Source organism: Desmodus rotundus, chromosome 10 (assembly GCF_022682495.2).
Source record: "Desmodus rotundus isolate HL8 chromosome 10, HLdesRot8A.1, whole genome shotgun sequence".
Lineage (NCBI taxonomy): Eukaryota > Metazoa > Chordata > Mammalia > Chiroptera > Phyllostomidae > Desmodus > Desmodus rotundus.
The window spans coordinates 98,909,953-98,929,895 of record NC_071396.1 but is presented as its reverse complement, the minus strand read 5'-3'; the positions used below and the strand labels follow the sequence as shown (position 1 = coordinate 98,929,895).

Genomic DNA, 19,943 nt, shown 5'->3' with positions numbered 1-19,943 from the left:
GGAGTTTGTACCTTTTGACCACCTCCCTCCAACTCTAATTCACCCTCTCCCCAACCCTGCCTCTCATAACCAAACCTCTGATCTCTTTTTCTACGAGTTTGACGTGTTTTTATTTGTTTGCTTGTCTGTTTTTAGGCTACACATACAAATGAAATCATAAAGTGTTTGTCTTTCCCTGTATGACTTATTTCACTCAACATCATGCCCTCAAGATCTATCCCTATTGTCACAAAAGGTAGAAATTCTTAGTTTTATAGTTGAATAATCCACTGTGTATGGATACCACAGTTTCTTTATCCAATAATCTAGTGATGGACACTTAGGATGTTTCCTCGTCTTGGCTATTTTAAATAACGCTGTTATGACCATGCAGAATAGATAATCACATCCAGTTGGTGTTTTTATTTTCTTTGGATGTATTTCCAGAAGTGGAACTGCTGGGTGGACTACATAGTAGTTCTATTTTAATTCTGGGGGAACCGCCATATCTTTTCCATAGTGGCTGTACAAATCTACAGTCCCACCAAGAGCACAGGGGTCCCGTTTCTCCACATTCACACCAGCATTTGACATCTCTTGTCTTTTTGATAACGGCCATTGTAACAGGTGTGAGGTAATAACTCATGTGGTTTTAATGTGCATTTTAATGTATTTCGAATGTCCACTATAGTCACGCTGCCAACAGAAATGGTATAGGGCAATGCCCAACATAGACTCCAAAACTATTTTGTAACAATCCCATAGAAAAGAAAGGCAATAGTAGAAAATGATTCGAACCTTTCAGAGTCCGGAAGAGGATGGGATCGGAGAGGGGCCCCACGCCTTTCACATTTCGTGCTTGAATTCGGAAGTAGTACATAGTGTCAAGGTTGAGATCCATAATTTGATGAGTAAGCCGATCACCACTGATGGTCTCCATAGTCCAGTCGTCGATTGGTATGTTCTTGTCCAAGGTGTAGAACAAGATGTAAGCTGCATAAACAGGAGGGTGCAAATACTGTCAGTGTCGGGACAGCTGGCTGCCCTTCTGCTTCCACACACCCAGGTGTCCCAAATGTACTTTGCCATCATTATTGCATATCCCCGATCTATAAACTACAGTATTTGGCTTGGCAAGTAATTATTTTTTTCCTTATTGCAAGGATTAAATAAATAATTGCTTCACTGAACAGAATCTGAAAATGGAATAAGCCCTTAGAAATAAAAATATCTGTCATATGTAAAAATGTATGGTTTCTGCTGCCTATAAATTCTGATTATTGGTTTATTCTAATATGTAAATGTGATAAAAATGTACACTTAACAAGATAACAAGTTATCTTAACAAGTTATCTTAACTTGTTATCTTGTTAAGTGTTATCTTGTTAAGAAATAGATAACAAGTCTTTAACTTTTTTTGTGTTTCAATAATGACAATAAGTAATGTTTATTTTGGCTTATGCTTAAATAATAACAGTACACTGAGAAGTACAAAATACCGTGCATGTTGAAGTGTTATCAAAATAAGTGATGTATGACTGTTGTATTAACTCTGGGAGGTTGGCAGGGGTACTGTCTCCTCCTTTCACAGATGGTAAAGCTGAGGGCGACCCAAGCTAGGCGGTAAAAAGGCTAGGATAATATCCTCTACTGTTAGGCTAAAAATCTAACACTATTTCCCCTGGTCCATCCCACCTATGGAGAAAATAAAGGTATTTCTGGATAATTATAGGTTATCTAGTTAGTATCTCAAGTGCTAATAATTTATCATTCGATAGTATCATTTACCCTCTGTCTTAGGGGATGTTACTTGAATACTAGTAGGTTATTCAGTGGTGACAGTTTAATATACACCCAAATAAATCCAGTTATCCCTGTAAATATTCATATTCTAACATTATGTTTAGCCAGCATGTAAGCTAGCTTTTATTTCAAAGCATTATTCATAATTTTATATTACACTATCAGATGAAACTGTCAAGAGCTCATCATAGGTGTCTTCGCTGTATGAATAGAGTGCCAGACGCCATTTGTGCCAAAATTCTGCGCTGATCTCTGCACCAGATAGGCCAACAACGTCCCTAGTTCTGTTCTTGTACAGCAACTATGTTCTTTGTGAAACATATTTTAAAAGCAGTCATCTTTCTTTGATTCACATATTCCTTCCTTTTCAGTCCTGCTTCTCCTATTTGTACTGGGGACCCCAAGTACACTTAGACCTCTCAGTGGTTATGTCACAAGGTTCTCCAATCCAGATCCCGTTCCCTCCCAGAATAACCAGGCGCACTACCTGTGTGAGAACACAGACGCTCACTCCAGGAAGACTGCAGTGGGGTCTCCCTATGATGCTCATTCCCACTCACCTTGCTCTTTTTCTCAGTCATCACTCAGGATTTGTTTATTGATTTGAGAGGGAGAGTAAAGGAGAGAGGAAAGAAACATTGATCATTTGCTCCCTGTGCACAACCCCATAGAAGAAGGGGAATGAACCCACAACCCAGGTATGTGCCCTGACCGGGAATTGAACTGGCAACATTTTGGTGTATGGGATGACACTCAAACAAGTGAGCCACTGGGCCAGGGCCTCACCTACTTCTTATTGTTCACTCTTCCCATCCAAATCCTACCCAACTGCCAAGGTCTAGTACAAGATACATTTAACATATAAAACCTTTTTCTATAGCGAGAATTTCTTTCTGTAGACTAGGCAATACACTCAGTAGAGTATAAGAGTATTTATATAATTTTTAATTATTTGCCACTTAATGCCACAGTGACTTACAGAATTCTGCTTCAGTTTGGAGGATGTATTCTAGACAATGAACTGAATCTTTTCCCCTTGCAATTCTGTATGGTTAACCAATGTTGCAAACTCAAAAAACCAGAAGTCCATTTCACTTAAATTCAGATCAATGATGAAAACTTGTATCTCTTTTGCTTTAGCTTTCACCTTTTTCCAAGTTTTGTGTTTCCCAAATCTACTTGATTATAAGAATTGCCTGGAGACTGGGTACAAGTTACAAAACACAGATCTTAAGAAAGGACATTCTGATTTAATAGGTGTGGCAGACAGAGTCTTTGATAGTCCTCAATTATCCCCATCTGGTAGTCCCACTTTTATGTAATCCTTTCTGTCTAAGTGTAGACAGGACCTAGTCTTGTTTTTTATTTTTAATTTATATTTCATTGATTATGCTATTATAGTTGTCCTGATTTTCTCTCATTTGCCATCTTCCCCCCCCCAGCATTTCCCACTCCCTCAGGCAATGCCCACACCATTGTTCATGTCCGTGGGTCATGTGAATAAGTTCTTTGGCTACTTCATTTCCTGTACTGTACTTTACATCCCCATGGCTATTCTTTAACTACTTATTTGCACTTCTTAATCCCCTCACTTCTCACCCATTCTCCCACACTCCCCTCCCTGCTGGCAACCATGAAAATGCTCTCCATATCCATGATTCTGTCTCTGCTCATTTGCTTAGTTTGTTTTTTAGATTCAATTGTTGATAGATACTGATCTTCTTCCTTTTATTGTTCATAGTGTTGATCTCTTTATCTTAAACAAGTCCCTTTAACATTTCATATAATGGTTTGGTGACTACAAACTCCTTTAGTTTTTTTCTTATCTGGGAAGCTCTTTATCTGCCTTTTGATTCTAAATGATAGCTTTGCTAGATAGAGCCATCTTGGCAGTAGGTGCCAGTTTTTCATGACTTTGAATATTTCTTGCCATTCCCTTCTAGCCTGCAGAGTTTCTTGAGAAATCAGCTGAGAGTCTTATGGGAACTCCCTTGTATGTAACTAACCTCTTTTCTCTTGCTGCTTTTAAGATTCTCTCTTTATCTTTAACCTTTGGCATTTTAATTATGATATGTCTTGGAGTGGACCTCTTTGCATCCATCTTGTTTGAGACTCCCTGTGCTTCCTGGACTTGCATGTCTATTTCCTTCATCAAATTAAGGAAGTTTTCTTTCATTATTTTTTCAATATGTTTCCAATTTCATGCTGTTTCTCTTCTCCTTCTGACACCCCTATGACTGAATGTTGGACTTCTTGAAGTTGTCCCAGAGGCTGCTTACTATTCTCATATTTTTGGATTCTTTTTTCTTCTTGTTGTACTGATGCATTGATTTTTGCTTCCTGATGTTCCAAATCATTGATTTGATTCTCAGCTTCATCCACTCTACTGCTGTTTCCCTGTAAATTGTTCTTTATTTCCATTAGTGTATCCTTCGTTTCTGATGGATCTTTTTTATACTGTTGAGGTCTTCACTAAGTTCCTTGAGCATCCTTATAACCAGTGTCTTGAGCTCTGTATCTAATCAATTGCTTATCCCCATTTCATTTAGCTCTTTTTTTCTGGAGTTTTGATCTGTTCTTTCATTTGGGTCATGTTTCTCTGTCTCCTCATTTTGGCGGCCTCCTTGTATTTTCTATGTATTAGGTAGATCTGCCTTGACTCCATGTCTTGGTACTGTGGGCTAATATAGTAGTTGTCTTGTAGAGTCCAGTGGCACCATCTCCCTATTACCCAAGCTGGGTACTCGAGGTGCACCTTTCATGTGGTCTTAGTATATCCTTCTCTTGGAGTTGAGCCCTGGTTCCTGTTGGTAGATCAATGGGAGGGATTTACCCAGGCCAGTCAGCGGCAAGGATTGGCTGTGACTACTTAATCTTTCTTCTGTGGAGGATCAGCTGTGCAGGGGCAGGGTAGTGGTGCTCTGAAGTGGGCTGTAGTTGTCCACTGGGTATACAGGCTCTGGGATTTCACAGGAGGTGCAGGCCAAGGTCAGCCCACACCAGTGTTCTGTATGGGGCCACTCTCATGAGCTATAAAACAATCTGAGATGGCTGCTACTTGTGCTGGGCTTGGAGATTCTCAGAAGAAGCTAAGCTGTGAATCTAGGCTGGCTACTTCTAGTGCCGGTCCTGGGACTCACTGGGGCCAGCTGTTGCTTATTTGAGAGGATTTAGGAAGATGTGAGGCATGCCCAAGACAGCCATTCATATGGAAAAATAGCTTGGGTGGGCCTATAATTTGGGTGGGATGGAGTCTCTGGGGATCTCCAAGGTGGATCAAACTGTGTTAGCCAGGTTGATGGAGTCTCAGATATGGCACCAGCTTGCTGGGTCTGTTGGGGAAGCATTTAGAAAAGGGACAATGACCTCTGCTTGCCTTAATGCTAAGCACCTCTTTTTCCTCGGTATACCACTGGTGCCCTTCAACCTGCCACCCTGGTGCTGGAGCTCAGAGGGAGTGAGTCTGAGTAGGTGAGCCCATGTGTGGGTTCTTTAAGAAGAACTGCTTGGGGATTTAGCGGTTTCTTACACTGACTCAATCCCTGCTGATTTTTGCAGCCGGAAGTTGTGGGGACTTATCTTCTTGGCACTGGAACCCTGGGTTGGGGGGCCTGGTGTGGGGCTGGGACTCCTTGCTATCTCCAAGATATCCCTCCCTATTTCTAATCCACTGCATGCAGGTGATGGACCAGCCCATTCTGCATCTCTGCTCCTCCTACCAATCTGGATGGATATGTTTTCTTTAATTCCAAGTTGTCAGGCTTCCAATCAACTTGGTTTCTGATGGTGATGAGTGGTGGTTGTTCTATATTGTAGTTGTAGTTTTGATGTGGTTGTGTGAAGAGGTGAACCATGTGCCTATGCTACCATCTTGACTGGAAGTCTCAAGTCTTACTTTAACCAATAGGGCACAGAAAATGTGATGAACTATCACTTTTGTGATTATTTTGCATAAAATTATAACTTCTATCTTGCTATCAGATTCTATACACTCTTTTATTGGCTTTGATGAAATAGCTGCCAGATGGAGAGAAGCATATGGCAAGGAACTGAGGATGGGCTCCGATCAACAGCCAGTAAGAAACTGAATCCCTCCAACAACCACATAAACTTGGAAGCAAATATTTCCCCAGTCAAGCCTTAGATGAGACATCTGTCTAATCTAAAACCTCAAATGCTGTCTTGTAAGAGACCCTGAAGCAGAGTACTCAGCTAAGCTGTGCCTGGTTTCCTGACTAACAGAAATAATGAGAGAGTGAACGTGTGTTGTTTTAACTGCTAAGTTTGGAGTGATATTGTAGCACAGCAACAGATACTACAATAGTTAAATACAACCCCAGTAATCCACACCCCAGATGATCTCTGTGTTAAGCAAGGTTAGGAGTCACTGTTTAGTTGATAGGTGGAATCTTACATTTTTGGCATTTGTTGAGATGTTGATGCTACAGGTATGGATGTCTTAAGATGCAGAGAACTCAGAGGAAGACAAAAGGCCAAGATAAAGAATTCTGCAAAACATATAAAGGTTGTATGACTGCTTTATCTGGTTAATATTAAAACTGGGAGACTATAATTCAAAAGGGATTGTGAAGTATCATTGGATAAAATAGTTGTCTGACCCATGGGTGTACATTCATATATAATTCAGCCTTCATGATCAGCATCAATAAAATCTCCTAACATTCTTTGAACCAGAGCAGTCTCCATTCTTGTCCCCAAAATAGAAGACTATGGTATTCGTAATAGTTTTTTTTTTTTTTTTTTAGCTTTTATTATGTGTATGTCCTATCTTTTAAAGAGAATAAAACATTTCTTTATTTCAGGAGCCATATCTTATATTACATTTCATTCTTCAAAAAAAAAAATCCTGATAAAATAGTCTTCACATAATAGGTATTCAAACTCACTTACTGAATGAAGCGCCCTGGCCAGGAAGCGTCAACGTTTTACATTCACGACATTTAATGAAATTGTCAAAGTTTTCATGGGATATTTTAAGTGCATGATGAAGCTGAAAGTTTGAAGAATTGTGTTCCCACCACAGTCAGCTACAGTTTTTCCTCATTTTCTTTAGTTATCAGATGAGCATAAAATATTTGCCTTCACTGTCCTTTTGTTTTCTATGTGAAAACTATTTAAGCTTCTAGAATGGCAATTTTAGAATCAAGTAAGGTTGAAGATGCACATCAGGTTTGGGCCATTTCATACGGTATTTGAGCAATTTCCTGATACTGGTGGGGAACCCTATTTTTTATTCTTATGTTTTTGTAAATTTGATAGCTGAGATGTGGGATAGAAACTCATTACATCATTCAAAACTAAAAGTTTGCCTTAGATAAAGCATACGATTTCATTTAAATGTGTAAGTTTGGTGTGTTGGGAAGGTATTAAATCCATTTTTATTAAGTCTTACCTTATAGATTTCCATATAACCAAATAGGCTGGAACAAATTCATCAGTTTCTCACTATCTTCTTCTATCTCTGTATTTCTCTGTTTCCAAGTCTCTGTTTTTCTTCTTTGTTTTCTCTTACTTTTTTCTACTTCACTTTTGTCTCTTACCCCCACGGATGGTCATATAATGAAGTATATATCCCATCATAGGTTGTAAGACCTGGGATTGCTAACCCATCTGAACACTCCACAGTGGAACAACATTTGTCTAAATATATATAAAATGTAACACCATACATCTGTTATTTTGACTCTTACAAATAGGTAGCTGTAATTCTAGAAGCAAAGTATCAAAAGTGCTCAATGCCACTTCTCTTCTCTCCTCTGCCTTCTTTCATGTGTCTTGTCATTCATTACTGATTCCCTCCCATGGCTTAGGTAACTGTGAAGTACAGGGAAGACCAAGATGACCCCTACCAACAAGGAGCTCAGCCCAGTGAGAGCTTTTCAGCTACAAAACAATTGATTCTGATATTTGTGTACGTAAGTATGTACATGAGGAAGAAAGGACCCATTTCTTTCTTCTTTTTGGCCAAAAATAATAGGCAATGGATTCAGGAATATCTGACCTCAGGTCATAGCTCTAACATTGACTAGCTCTGTAAGCTTGAGCAACTTACGTAACCTAAGTATGTCTCAATTCTAGCATCTGAAAATAAGTTGCTCTGATAATGCATTTAAGTACTTCATATTAGTGGGTATTTCTATTAAATTACATTCTACCTAGTAACTATTTAGTAAATGCTACAGCCTTCCTTTCTCTCTTTTCTTTCTTTCTTGATATTAATAAAACTTAAGAAATGTGTCATATTTGGAAGAGCTAAAATGTTGATTTCAAGTGAAACAATGGATTTAACAGCAATTCAATCATTATTCTACTCAATAAATATTTATTAATTACCTTTATTAATGTGGACAGAATATTATTATTAGGGAGAAAGCACTGAACAAAATCTGAAATCTGTTTTCATAAAATTTTCAGCCTTATACTATATGCATTTGATTTTCTCTCTTGATTACATGGGAAGGCAATGAAGAAGAAATAGAGAGGGCTAAATTTCCAACTTATGCAACCGGGTGAACTGTAGAGGCTTTTGGAATGATGGGAGTAAAAATATGCAAACAAATATGATTTCAGTGTGAGTGCCCAGCTGGGTCTACACTTCTGGATGGTCTTAAAACTTATTACTGAATACAATAGTCCATTATTTAGCTGGTTATAGTAGGTGAGAGACATAAAAAAAGAGAGATGGAGGAAGAAAAGGAGAGGAAAATGAGATGCCTGTAAGACAGGCAAATGGACATGTACAATATGAGCTAGTATATGTTGTATATTTAGAAATACTTAGCTGGAGATAGAGATTTAAGAGACTTAAATTTGTGCTCACTGAAGCCCTGGCTATAATACAGACACTTTTTCAGAGAAAGTAACAAAGAGAATAAAAAGATCTGCATTCTGGGAAGCAACACTGAAGGAACAGGTGGGAGAAAAGTCTGCTAACAAGACTGAGCTATAGCCTAGCAATGGGAAGAAAAAAAATGGTGAGGTGATTTTACAAAAGTAAAGTGAGAAGAGAATTTGAAGGAAAAGAAATTGGAGTAGAGTCATCAAATGTCACAGAAAAGGCAGGTATAACCTTCACCGTTAGACAGCAGTGAGAAGAAAAAATCTCGGAAAGTCTAACTCTTCCCTCCATCTGTGTAGGTCTCTGATCTATAATGTTGGATGATGCATGTATTTAGATCAATGTTTCACAACTCCAGCTGTATACAAATCACTTGGAAAATACCATGCTTAATCTCTCTTCAGATAAATTAAAGCATAAATCAATGGAAAATCACTGATTTGGACCATCAGAATAGAATACTAGTAAGTTGGGTACACATAGTGTAAGAGTTAAGCATATGAACCTGAGTTTTAAATCCTAGTGTGTGGCCAGAGTTGACTCCATCTGGAAAAGCTCACTCCACCTTGAAGCTCATAACCAGTTTACCTTCTGAAAGGCCAGACCTTTGACCCTCATCCCCTCCCGCCTCCCCCCACTGTTCCTATTGGTGGACTCTGGGATGTGTACAGAGGCTTCTGGATAATCATGAAATTTCCATTAAGTCTTCCCCTAGGGCAAGGTGCCCTTGATTTTATCTATCTCTTGGCTCACCCTGGTACCCGATCTCTTGGTTCACCCTGATCACCCACACGTGGGTAAAAAATGTGGGCATCTGACCATCCTTCTGCCACCCAGGACCTACTTTTTGTATGTGATCCCCTATTCAACTCATTAATCGACAAGCCGGACTTGTCCAACTCAATCTGTGGTCTTTTGGCTTCTTCAGTATTTGGGGGCTGCCACTTTGTAAACATGGTCTTTTCACTGAACATCTACCAATTTGGCTACCTGTGGTTATTTGGCTTTTGGAAAGTTATTTACCCCAGAGAAGGCCCTCATTTCTTCATTTCAAAATGGAATAATTTGAATACAGGATCACTTATAATTGTAAAGTGCTTAGCAGAATGGCAAGCATATAATAAATGCTTAATTCATTTTGAACCACTTTATTCTGAAAATGTCAGTCCGGATTCTTAAGCTGCCAGTTTATGATCAAGGAATTTAATTAAACACTGGCATTTTTTGTTTAACCTTTTTGAAGTATATATATTTACAAATTGATGATCTGGGTGTCATACGAAGCACATTAGTAAAGCCTCTTCCTAGAGCGGATTTCAAGTTGGAATATTAATAGCTCATTTGTTTCAGTCCTTACTGGGCATCAGAGACCTTTCTAGGCACTTTATTGTAACAATTCTACAAGAGAGGTCCTATTCCTACCCTTATTTTATAGACGAGGAAGTGAGACTCTGGGAGGTTAAATAACTTGCCCGGCATCTCCCTCAGAAGCTCAGGTTCTCAATTCTCACCCACCCTGCGCCACTGCTGTGTGCACACAAGGACTCGGGGAGACAAAGAAGGAGAAAGGTGGAAGGGAGCACGTCACTCCACGTGGGCTCGCATGTGCCTCACACACTGGGAAAGAGCCTATGTCTTCCGTTGCACTTGCAAAAGACACGCAGTGTAGCAACCCTGGGCCTTCTGCTTAATGGTCTTCTAGTTTGAATATTTTATCAACCTATTTTTTAAAAGTAATTTGATTGAAAGAATCAAAATATGTAGGGAATGGAAGTTATCTTGTGGGTTATTAGTGTTTGCTCTCTGTTAAATTGAGTCAAAATATTCCACTTGAAAATCACAACTTGGTCTTCATAAATGAGCTATAAGCTATAAATGTACAAGGTATTGCCTCCCATACTTTTACCACACCATTATTAGAAAATGAATTTTTAGTTATGGGAACTATTATATAATTCCACATAAAATATGTGGAACAAGGTCTCAGACACTGTGATTTTGGCAAACTAAATTTTTTGCTTAGATCAATTTGCATTTTTTCCATTTATTTTCTCTTGAAAAGCAAAATAAAAATTCCTTTCAGAGTTGAAAACACATTCTACTGTTTGCATTGACTAGTTGATGAGATGTATTTAAATAAGGGTGGAAAATTGGGTAGTATATGCCTTATTTTATCCTTTAAGAAAAAATATCTTTTTACCCCAACACTTGTGTTGATGTACAAATCTTCTATTGTTTTTGAACTTATTATCTGCTGAATTACCATATGTTTATAAATAAGTTCGTAAGATAACTAAATAGCCATCATGCACAACCAATCAAAACCTATAAAAGTACTGAAACAGAACCAATGAAAATAGATCATAACATGAAGGGGAAAATAAGAAGAAAATTAGAATGAATCAGTCTCAATTTTAAAAAGCCTGGCAGAGTGACAACGGAGCATATAAGATCTGGGGAAGATTTTATGTCTCTCTTCTTTTCCCATATTTGTCAGCTCAAATGAAAATTCTGTTAGCTATTGCACTAAGAGCAATTTCCTAGAGAAAACAAGTCTTCAACTTATATTTGCACTACATTTGGAATTTTCCCATTCTCTTTTCATTTTGTAAAATTCAGAAGGTACCTCACATAAGGCGCAAGTGTCATCTGAACTATAATTTCCATGTTCATCTCTGCATCACAGAATGACTGAATTACTTTGCTAATTTATAACAGTGCTATCCACCTCTTGTAAGCAAAAAAGAAAATGAAAAGGAGTGACTCCTACATGTGCCTAACCCACTGGTTCAAGCTAATTAGACTATAATGTGCACATCTTTAGTTATACAATATTTTCATAATAATCATATGCTATGGAGACATCTATTAAAAGACTAAAGTGATCATTTAAATGCAAAATCCATGATAGAACTCCATTATATTTTTCATACTAAATTAACATTACAGGCTTCTAATGGATGCTTTAATTAGGCATTGATATTATCAGCAATATTTGGCAAAATAAAATCTGTCACTGTGAAATAGTCATTAAGTTCAATTTCTGTCAGTCAGTATTAAGTGTTTTCTGAACCTTAGGATTTAAAGTAAGAAGCTAAAAGCCAAGTGAGAAACAAAAAACCTGCCCAGACAAATCTTCATATGTGCCATACAGAAATACACGGTCATCCGGTGTCTTTAGTGTTTTATAACTGCCAAACAATGGGCTCCTTTTTACTCATCTGTGCTCACAGGCATTCCATTTGGTTGTCCTCATGCTGCCCCGAATGAAAAGCAAAAGGTCTATACTAACTGAAGGACACGTCTTTCAGGAAGCAACTCAAATCAAACGTGGATGTGTGCCTATGTGTGTGCCCATCAGAAGAATCTCACTGTCTGCGCTGACGGTGCGGGCAGGAAGAGACCATCAGAAAGGGTCAGGGTGTCCACTGAGATGCTGGGACAGAAAACTAACACACCAAGGGCATGAGCAGTGGCTTTGGTGAGCAGTCACAGGCCAAGCAGAGCAACACTCACAGTAAAGCTGCAGCACTTACCAGTAATTTTCCCGTTGGCTTCCAAGGGAGGCTGCCAGCTCACGATGACTGTGCGAGGCTTCCCTTCCCGAGTAATGACTGTCAGATCTTTGGGAGCAGAGGTCGGAGCTGCGAGATGAGACGGAGACAAGGCCTTGTCATTGCACGTGAAAGAGAACAGACATTTATGGGACCTCTAATCACGATGTTGACACTCAGAATCTATCACAGTGTATAATGCTTATTTCACTGTTCACAATTTATCTCGAGTACTTGAATGAAATAAGCATACAAACAACACAGACGTTGCTGTTTTTTAATGGAAGTTAAATGACTTCCAAAGGAGTGAACATAGAGGGAGGAGAATATGTGTGATTCTGGAGGGAAAAAGTGTAGCTGGTATTTCCCAGTGAGTGCCACACTAAAAAGGTGACAACCATAATAGCACGAACAGAGGCACACACACGTTGTGAGACTGATGGCTACACGTTTCCATCAGACAGAATTGTGTTACGCCTCGGAGGATTTACAAGTGAAAATGTCACCTAATTCTGTATTTCCTTAAAATCCCTAAAGAATAAATTTAAATGCAGATCAAAACCTCTTGTTTAGGTAACATTCCAGTTATCTCCTAACAAGAAGGCAGAGAAATATTTGAAAACAGAGGAGGAGTGGAATTTATGAGGGTCTCAGTATCAACCTGGCAGGAAGTTAGATGGCAGAAAAGCCTGCCTTTCTTAGAGCTTTTCCCACATGTTGTTGAAGGGGAGCAGCATTTGTCACCCCCCAAAACGCCTCTTTGGTATAAGGGTTATTTTAGGCTCATGTAACCATATAGAAACTTAATTTCTTTAACAACTTTCCCTCCTTCTTTTCCTTTGACTCAAACTGGCCTCATCCAGCACTGTGACTCACCCGCCTCATTCTCCCTTGCTGGACCATCCCTTAATCATGCTGCCCTAGGGACAATGAGGTTCTGATTAGCATCAAATAATCTCAAGAACAAAGTCCTGGTCTGCTGACCACAGAGATAGAGTTTCGGTCAAACTAGAGATGACATGTAGGCCTCAGTTGTGTTTCAGCTCCAGACCCAGAGAAGCAGCAGAACCAGATGAACAACTTCATGGCTGACATTAAGACCAGACACACTGATCAAGCAGTCCCTACCCTGGTGCCAACCAGTCAATAGTGACCATGGCCCTAAAAAGACACACTTGGAAAGCTGTGAATATTAGTGAACAGAGATTCTGGTATTGGGATCAATAGCTCAAATGTGTAGAAATCTCATATGACATACACTATTTCCTCATATTTGAAAAGAATATGGTTCTAACCTCTTCAATTATCCCTACTAAACCAAACAGAGTATCTCTGTTCTGCAGTCTCTCCAATCTCATGCCTGGAGTGATCTTTTAGAAATTCTTCTTTGACTACCCATCCTCTTTGGATTAAATCTAAATAAATAACAATAAATAACAAACATCAGGCCCTGCAGAACTTACACTTTATTTTCTTTTACAGCCTTACTTCCCTGTGTTGTCCATGAATACTATGTTCCTGTCACTCTGAACCATTCCATGTGTCTCTGGACTGGACGACATCTTTCTGATACTTGCTTGTGCATTTTTGTCCCCTTCCTTTGGAAGGCTCTGGAATGGGTACCTGATGATCCGCCCAGACCATAGCTCAATCATTATTTCTTTTGCTAAACCTCCCCTTATTTCTCCATACAGAATTTATACCTGGGTAAATTTGTTCTGATTTCAACTTGCCCGAAATTCTATAATTATATTTCTCATGTTACTTCAGGTTCAAAAAGTATTTTTCCTCCTCTATTAGATGATAATTCTCTCAAAGATATTGGCTGTATTCTCTTTACTTTTTATACCAAGTCTCTATCTCAGGACATGACAATTATAAATGAACATTATTGGAAACTCATGATTTAATATCTCAGTTAACTGGACACTTATTGCCCTGTGGTCTGCCTGGTTCTCATTTCTTCCTGTGCTTGATTTTTTAAGTGCAGGAATAGAAGGAAACATTCAAGATTTAGAAGATTTCCAGCCATGGAAATCATATTGGACATTTGTATTTGGACTGTCCAACATCTCATCCCTTCTCCCTTCATTTGGGGAAGCACTCGGCTGTTTTCTTTGGCAACCAGCTCTCCTCTGTGTACTGTGACCTCCAGGGCCTTCATCCACTTTTTCTTTAGCTGTGGGACTCTCTCTCTCTCTCTCTGGGAAACAATGTTAATTAGAGGAAGAAAAATACACCAAGTCAAGCTACTGTGATGGCAACACCTTGAATGATGGTTCAATGGTTCTTCCTCCCTAAAGCCTGGGAGCATCTCTGGTTTCTGTCCCTTCCCAAGACCCATTATTTCAGGTGCCCTTGCGGTTATTTTTATTTTACTTAAACTAACTAAAGTAAAATTAAGTATTCATCACCAGGGCAGAATGAAATGTTTTACTTCAAGAATCTGCCTGCCACCCTTGTCTTTATTGTGAGCAATTTCAGCACAAGTGAGTGCCTAACAGTGCAGCCCCTCCAGTCTTCAGGTTATTGCAGAATTAGAAGCAAACTCTAAAGTCATTTCATTTACTTTGTTTCCTTCTCACATTATAAAAGCAGCAGACACTTGCAAATTACTTCTTGCTTCTCATCATCACCCAGAGATCTCATCCACATGCTATTTACACCTTTGTCCAGATCATTACCTGTTTTGACAATCCCCCTTCCTCCTAGCCACATTTGTAAAAGATAATATGTTTTTGTCAGCAATGGGTCTCACCATCAATGTCCCTACAAGGTTAGGCAGTTGATGAGAAATCAATAGGGTACATTTATCAAGTCAGATGTTGGTGTGCATTTTATGCTTACGAAGGATAAAAATGAATGAATTTGTGCACTTTGAGAGGAAATTACTACTTGTTCCCTTTCACTCAGGGAAGACCAGATGTCTTAGTAGTTTCTATTTAACTCTGTCTCATTTTAAGTAAAAAGAAAGGGCAGAGTTTTTATTCTCCCCACAGAACATAACTCATTCAGCTTCTCTTAGTCTTCAAAAGGAGATGTGAGCACTGGCATTCAGGGCAGAATTCCAGGAGAAGGAATTAATATATGTAAGCATGTAAAAGAGAAACAAAGTATGTTGAAATTAAATCAGATGAACTAGAAAACTTCTTATAGAAAAAAGTATCCACAAAAATCTAAAAGTACAGTGAACTCTCTGATTTAACATGGTAGCCAAAAATAAAAATTAGAACTGCAAAGCCATGGGAGAAATTCTAATAGAAAGAGAAACTCAATTTACCCGGAGGAGAGTTTTATTGTTATATTGAAAAAAAAATTGATGATATAATACCACAAAACCAATCAAAAAGCATGTTAAAGCCTGTATTCTTCAGATTTTGGATCTCTGTAAACTATGAATGCCAAGTACAGTGCATGTCTGTTAAGGTATAAACTCAACATGTATGATCCATAGTAAAAGTGACTGGTAAAATTTACAGTGAGTAACTTTTACCCTAGATTTGAACTACTTCAAATTGCATGAAGGTTTTCCATTGTGTTCTCTTATTTCCAAAGAGTGAATGTAACCACCCAGAAACTTCCTCCCAAGTCTAGCTGAGGTTATTTAGGGTAAGAATCCATGAGACTACTGTTATAATGCAATATTTTATTTTTTATTTAATTTCTTTCCAAGAAAGTAAATACCTACCATAACTGTTGATCAATGACATGAATACTTTGGACACAGAGAGTTCAATGCATAGATTTTTGCCTTTATGCAAACACATTAAAAGAATTTCTATTCAGATCCCCTGAGTTAATGCCCAGATTAAAACCAGATTACTTAATCCATTAGGGATTCAATTTCTCCTTTTCTAGAACAGAGAGCATAATATTAGATATAAAAGTGTTATGAACTATAAAGTATAAGATGTTTTTATATAAGATAAGGTATAATTCAGGCATCAAAATGCACTATGTTCCAATTTCCACAGAACCTGGGCAACACCATTAGCAAATATCGGAAGCAGAGATTTTGAAGCTAGTGTTTTTTCACATACCTGCTTCATACGTGGTGGCATGCGCAGTCATGCTCCACGTGCTCGACCTTCTGTTTTTTGTTACCATGACCGAGAACTCGTACATTGTGTTTGGTTTGAGGCCTGTTGCTGTGTAACTCAGAGCTGTTGTGTCTTCTGACTATACAAGTGGGAAATAAGCAGAGAAAGCAATGAACTCTATCAACTTGGTAAATCAAGATGTAGAAAGACTATCAAATAAGCCAACAAAAAAGGAGTGTAAAGAGCTAGGCCACAGCACTGACTTTCCTTCTTCTCTGTCAACCGGTTTACACTGGCTGCTAGTACATCCAAAACATCATTAACAGACTCCGGTGTGACGCTGTGTGCAGGAGCAGCTAGCTGATACATTTTCCCAAGTGGGGCAATAACCACAGTGACAAGACCAATTCTGTTTCCTTCGGTCAATTCCATATCTTTAAGTTTCTTTGCCCTGACTTCAACATCAATTTACTTGTAATCATCAAAAACTTTTCAGTTTTTAATGGCTTTTCAGTTTTCAGACTTTATGGTACAAACTTTTAATGATTCGAGAACCTGTGTGGCTATTATAAAGAAAATGGACAAAAGCAATGTTGTGTCATGCAGTTTTCTTGTTTTGTGCACATTTCACATTAAATACACATTTAAGTGTGGTCACCAAAGTAACTGGTCTGAAGGGAACTACAAATTGAATAGATATTAAAGCATTACATTAGTGTTAATATTATTTGTCTTCTGAATAACAGATTAAAGATATTTTAGTCAAAAGTAAATTATCTGTCTTTATTGGTTACTCAAAAGATCAAAATGGTAATAAAGCATAAAACAGGTTAATCTAAGTTAATTCATATTTTCTATATGATCAGTAAGTTTAAGACTAGTTTTACTATTTATACTATATATGTATATATATGTATGTATATACATGTATATGTGTGTGTGTGTGTATAAATTTATGTTTGGTATTTAGATCTAGATCTTCCTAAGTTAAATATTTTCTTTGATGTTTATATTTATTATATTTGTTATATGTCTATGTCTAGAAAACCAAAGAAAGCTCTCTTTGCCTACCTATGTCATCTCCTCCCTTACTACTCTACTGTGGTATATTTTTTTACTCTACTATGAATCCTTCTTAGATCATAGCCATGAAAATCCTACATTTCATTATAAAACCAAAAAATATATATTTAACTGCACAAATAACATTTGATGATGTGGCCATCCATACTATTAAAGCAACGGCCTCATAAATATCTATCAGAAGTTCTTAAAAATAGCTGTCAAAATGTGGGCCCTGTATAAATGAAGAATACTTTGTAGACACAAGAAGATGGAATCTCATCAGGTAAAACACAAAATGGGCAGCTGGTATGGAACTTCCCATCTGTCCTCCTTTGCTATCATCATGAACACCTCTAAGTCTCAGAGATGAAACTAAGGGAAGAGATGGGACCATGAGAAACTTTTCAGCTGGGAGGGAAGGATCACATATCACGAAATTAGTCTCTTTGAGCTTGGACACCACTGACATTCGGGAAGCCGCTAAGCAATACTGTCCTTGTTTGTGGTCTGGAGTGACACGCTTGCATTCACTGAGTTTTCTCAGGAACCTCATGGAAAGTTGCTACTCGTCATAAATCATTAGCCTAGAAGTGCTTTGGGAAATCATGGCCACTTATATTTGTAAGTGTACAAAACCCAGGTAGTACCTGTCTGAGCCTCAGTTTCCTCTTCCATAAAACAGAGACAACCATAGCACTGACCTTGTGGCATTATTTAAGTGTGAAATAAGCCAAGTGAAATGTAGTGTCTGGCCCAGAGTAAGCATTAAATCAGTGTTAGCTACAATATTTCATGCATTGTCTAATGTGCTATATAATTTTAGGCAGGCGTTCAATTCCATTTTCAGTTGTCAGCATCTTGAGGGCAGAGACAGGCACAACTTTGGATCCTCTGCAGTGCCCACTCTACATCTGGGAGCCGCTAGCCAGAGGTCATGGGAACCACTAGCCAGAGGTCAGGGAATGAATTTGGAATGGAAATTCACATAAGACATCATGTGATTAATAGCTTTAGTAGAAAAGAAATTATAGACTATTTCTCCATTCGATAAAGAAAATCAATAGAGTTTTGGACAAACAAAATATTAGTGTCTGGATTATGGTTTGCAGTTGGGACCAAATGAAGCGCATAGAAAGGCAGTGTTGTGAGGAGACTCTGGGTAATGCTATCAGTTCACCCTGAGTTCCAGCTCTAGTTAATGGAGCATTTTTTCAAGTTATGAAACCTACCTATGTTTTTATAAGCATATCTACATATATATTTAACTATGAAGAACTTTCTCTTTTTATAGAGGTGCAAATGTCCAAATCATACAGATGACAAAAATGAGATTGAGTTAAGTGATGGCAGGACCTGGTGAGGCCAACCCTGAGCTCAGGTCATTTGACTTCATGTATGTATATATTTTCCTCCTTGATCTTGTGTATGCCCTGCCTACCTTATAAAGCTGTAGTGGAGAGTGAGATCCAATAATAGCTATGGCAGTGATTTGAAAAGTCCCAAATGCATAACCAGAGAATTCTATTACCATTATGTGTAAAATTTAAATGCATCGTATGTCTCTCTAGTGGATCAGATATGTTCTCTACTTCTCCTTGCTACCCAAATGACCCAACTCTCTCACTTGAACCCTCCTTCTCAGGGTGTGGATGTAGACTGTACGAGAAGGGGGACTGAGTGTTAGTAATGGCAAGGCTTGGGTCAGGGAAGATGATGGGGAGAGAAACAGGTAAAATCTTTCTTCTACTTCCAAACGTCAACCCACGAGAGAAATCGGCCTCTTCTTACAGACCATAGTTTTGGGGTTGGGCCTCGCTTTCCAGACATCCTTTGTGAAACTCAATAATTCTGTGTCTGCTCTGGTAACTATTCAACTGAAATAAAATGCCTCACTCAAGAAATTTTGGAACTCAGACTATTCTGCAGAGAACAGCCATTGTCCTTCAGAACTTCTCACATACCGGCACAGTACTATGGCCTTTTTGTGAAATGAGTGTAACAAAGTGTAGTGATTACGGACATGGAATTTTTAAAGTAGTTATTTTAAAGTAAATTTAGAGTTGAGCAATCTGTATATAAAGAGATTTTTTAAAAAGTGCTGTCATATGTTTCACTGATTGTCTTATCTGATAGTTATCTATACAATTGTGTTCAGTCTTAAATCTAATACTTTATGGAGATGGATAGGATACTTACAACAATATCTTACATCAATGATATTTTTTTGGATATATCTGGAGAGTTTTTCTAAATACGTGACCTAGCACGGTGGTAATACCAATGAAAACTTTTTAAAAAATGTCTTTGACTAAAAACTGATCTATGATGGAGAGTGGATTTTATGCCACTTAAAAGTTACAATCGACCAGAAGCAGATTGAGCATGGCCACATGAAGAATGGCTGACTTATAAAACTACTGGTGTGATGTTGCTGTATCGCCCGGGTCTTTACGGTCAGAAATTCCCCACAGATATTTTCATCCCCCAATCACCTCTGGCTGGAGGCTGGAGTAGGCAAGATGCCAGTCTCATGGAAAGAACATTGGGTACAGTCTCAGGACTCACAAACTGCCCCTGAGAGTGACCATAGAGAGTGGTACAGAGAAGGAATACAAGAAACCAAGTGCCAGAGTTGAGTTATTG

At 38.4% G+C, this 19,943-nt stretch overlaps 1 protein-coding gene across 2 annotated transcripts in view; it reads right to left on the bottom strand.

Moving 5' to 3' along the window:
* DCC (DCC netrin 1 receptor) overlaps nucleotides 1-19,943 on the bottom strand; it is a 995,961-nt gene that overhangs the window by 92,610 nt on the left and 883,408 nt on the right. For both annotated transcript variants that reach the window (XM_024580416.3, XM_045188039.2), the window contains exons 18-20: nucleotides 16,236-16,374; nucleotides 12,178-12,285; nucleotides 778-972 (exon numbers count right to left, since the gene is read on the bottom strand). In XM_024580416.3, the coding sequence (XP_024436184.2) occupies nucleotides 778-972; nucleotides 12,178-12,285; nucleotides 16,236-16,374 (442 nt within the window). The remainder of the gene's footprint in view (nucleotides 1-777; nucleotides 973-12,177; nucleotides 12,286-16,235; nucleotides 16,375-19,943) is intronic.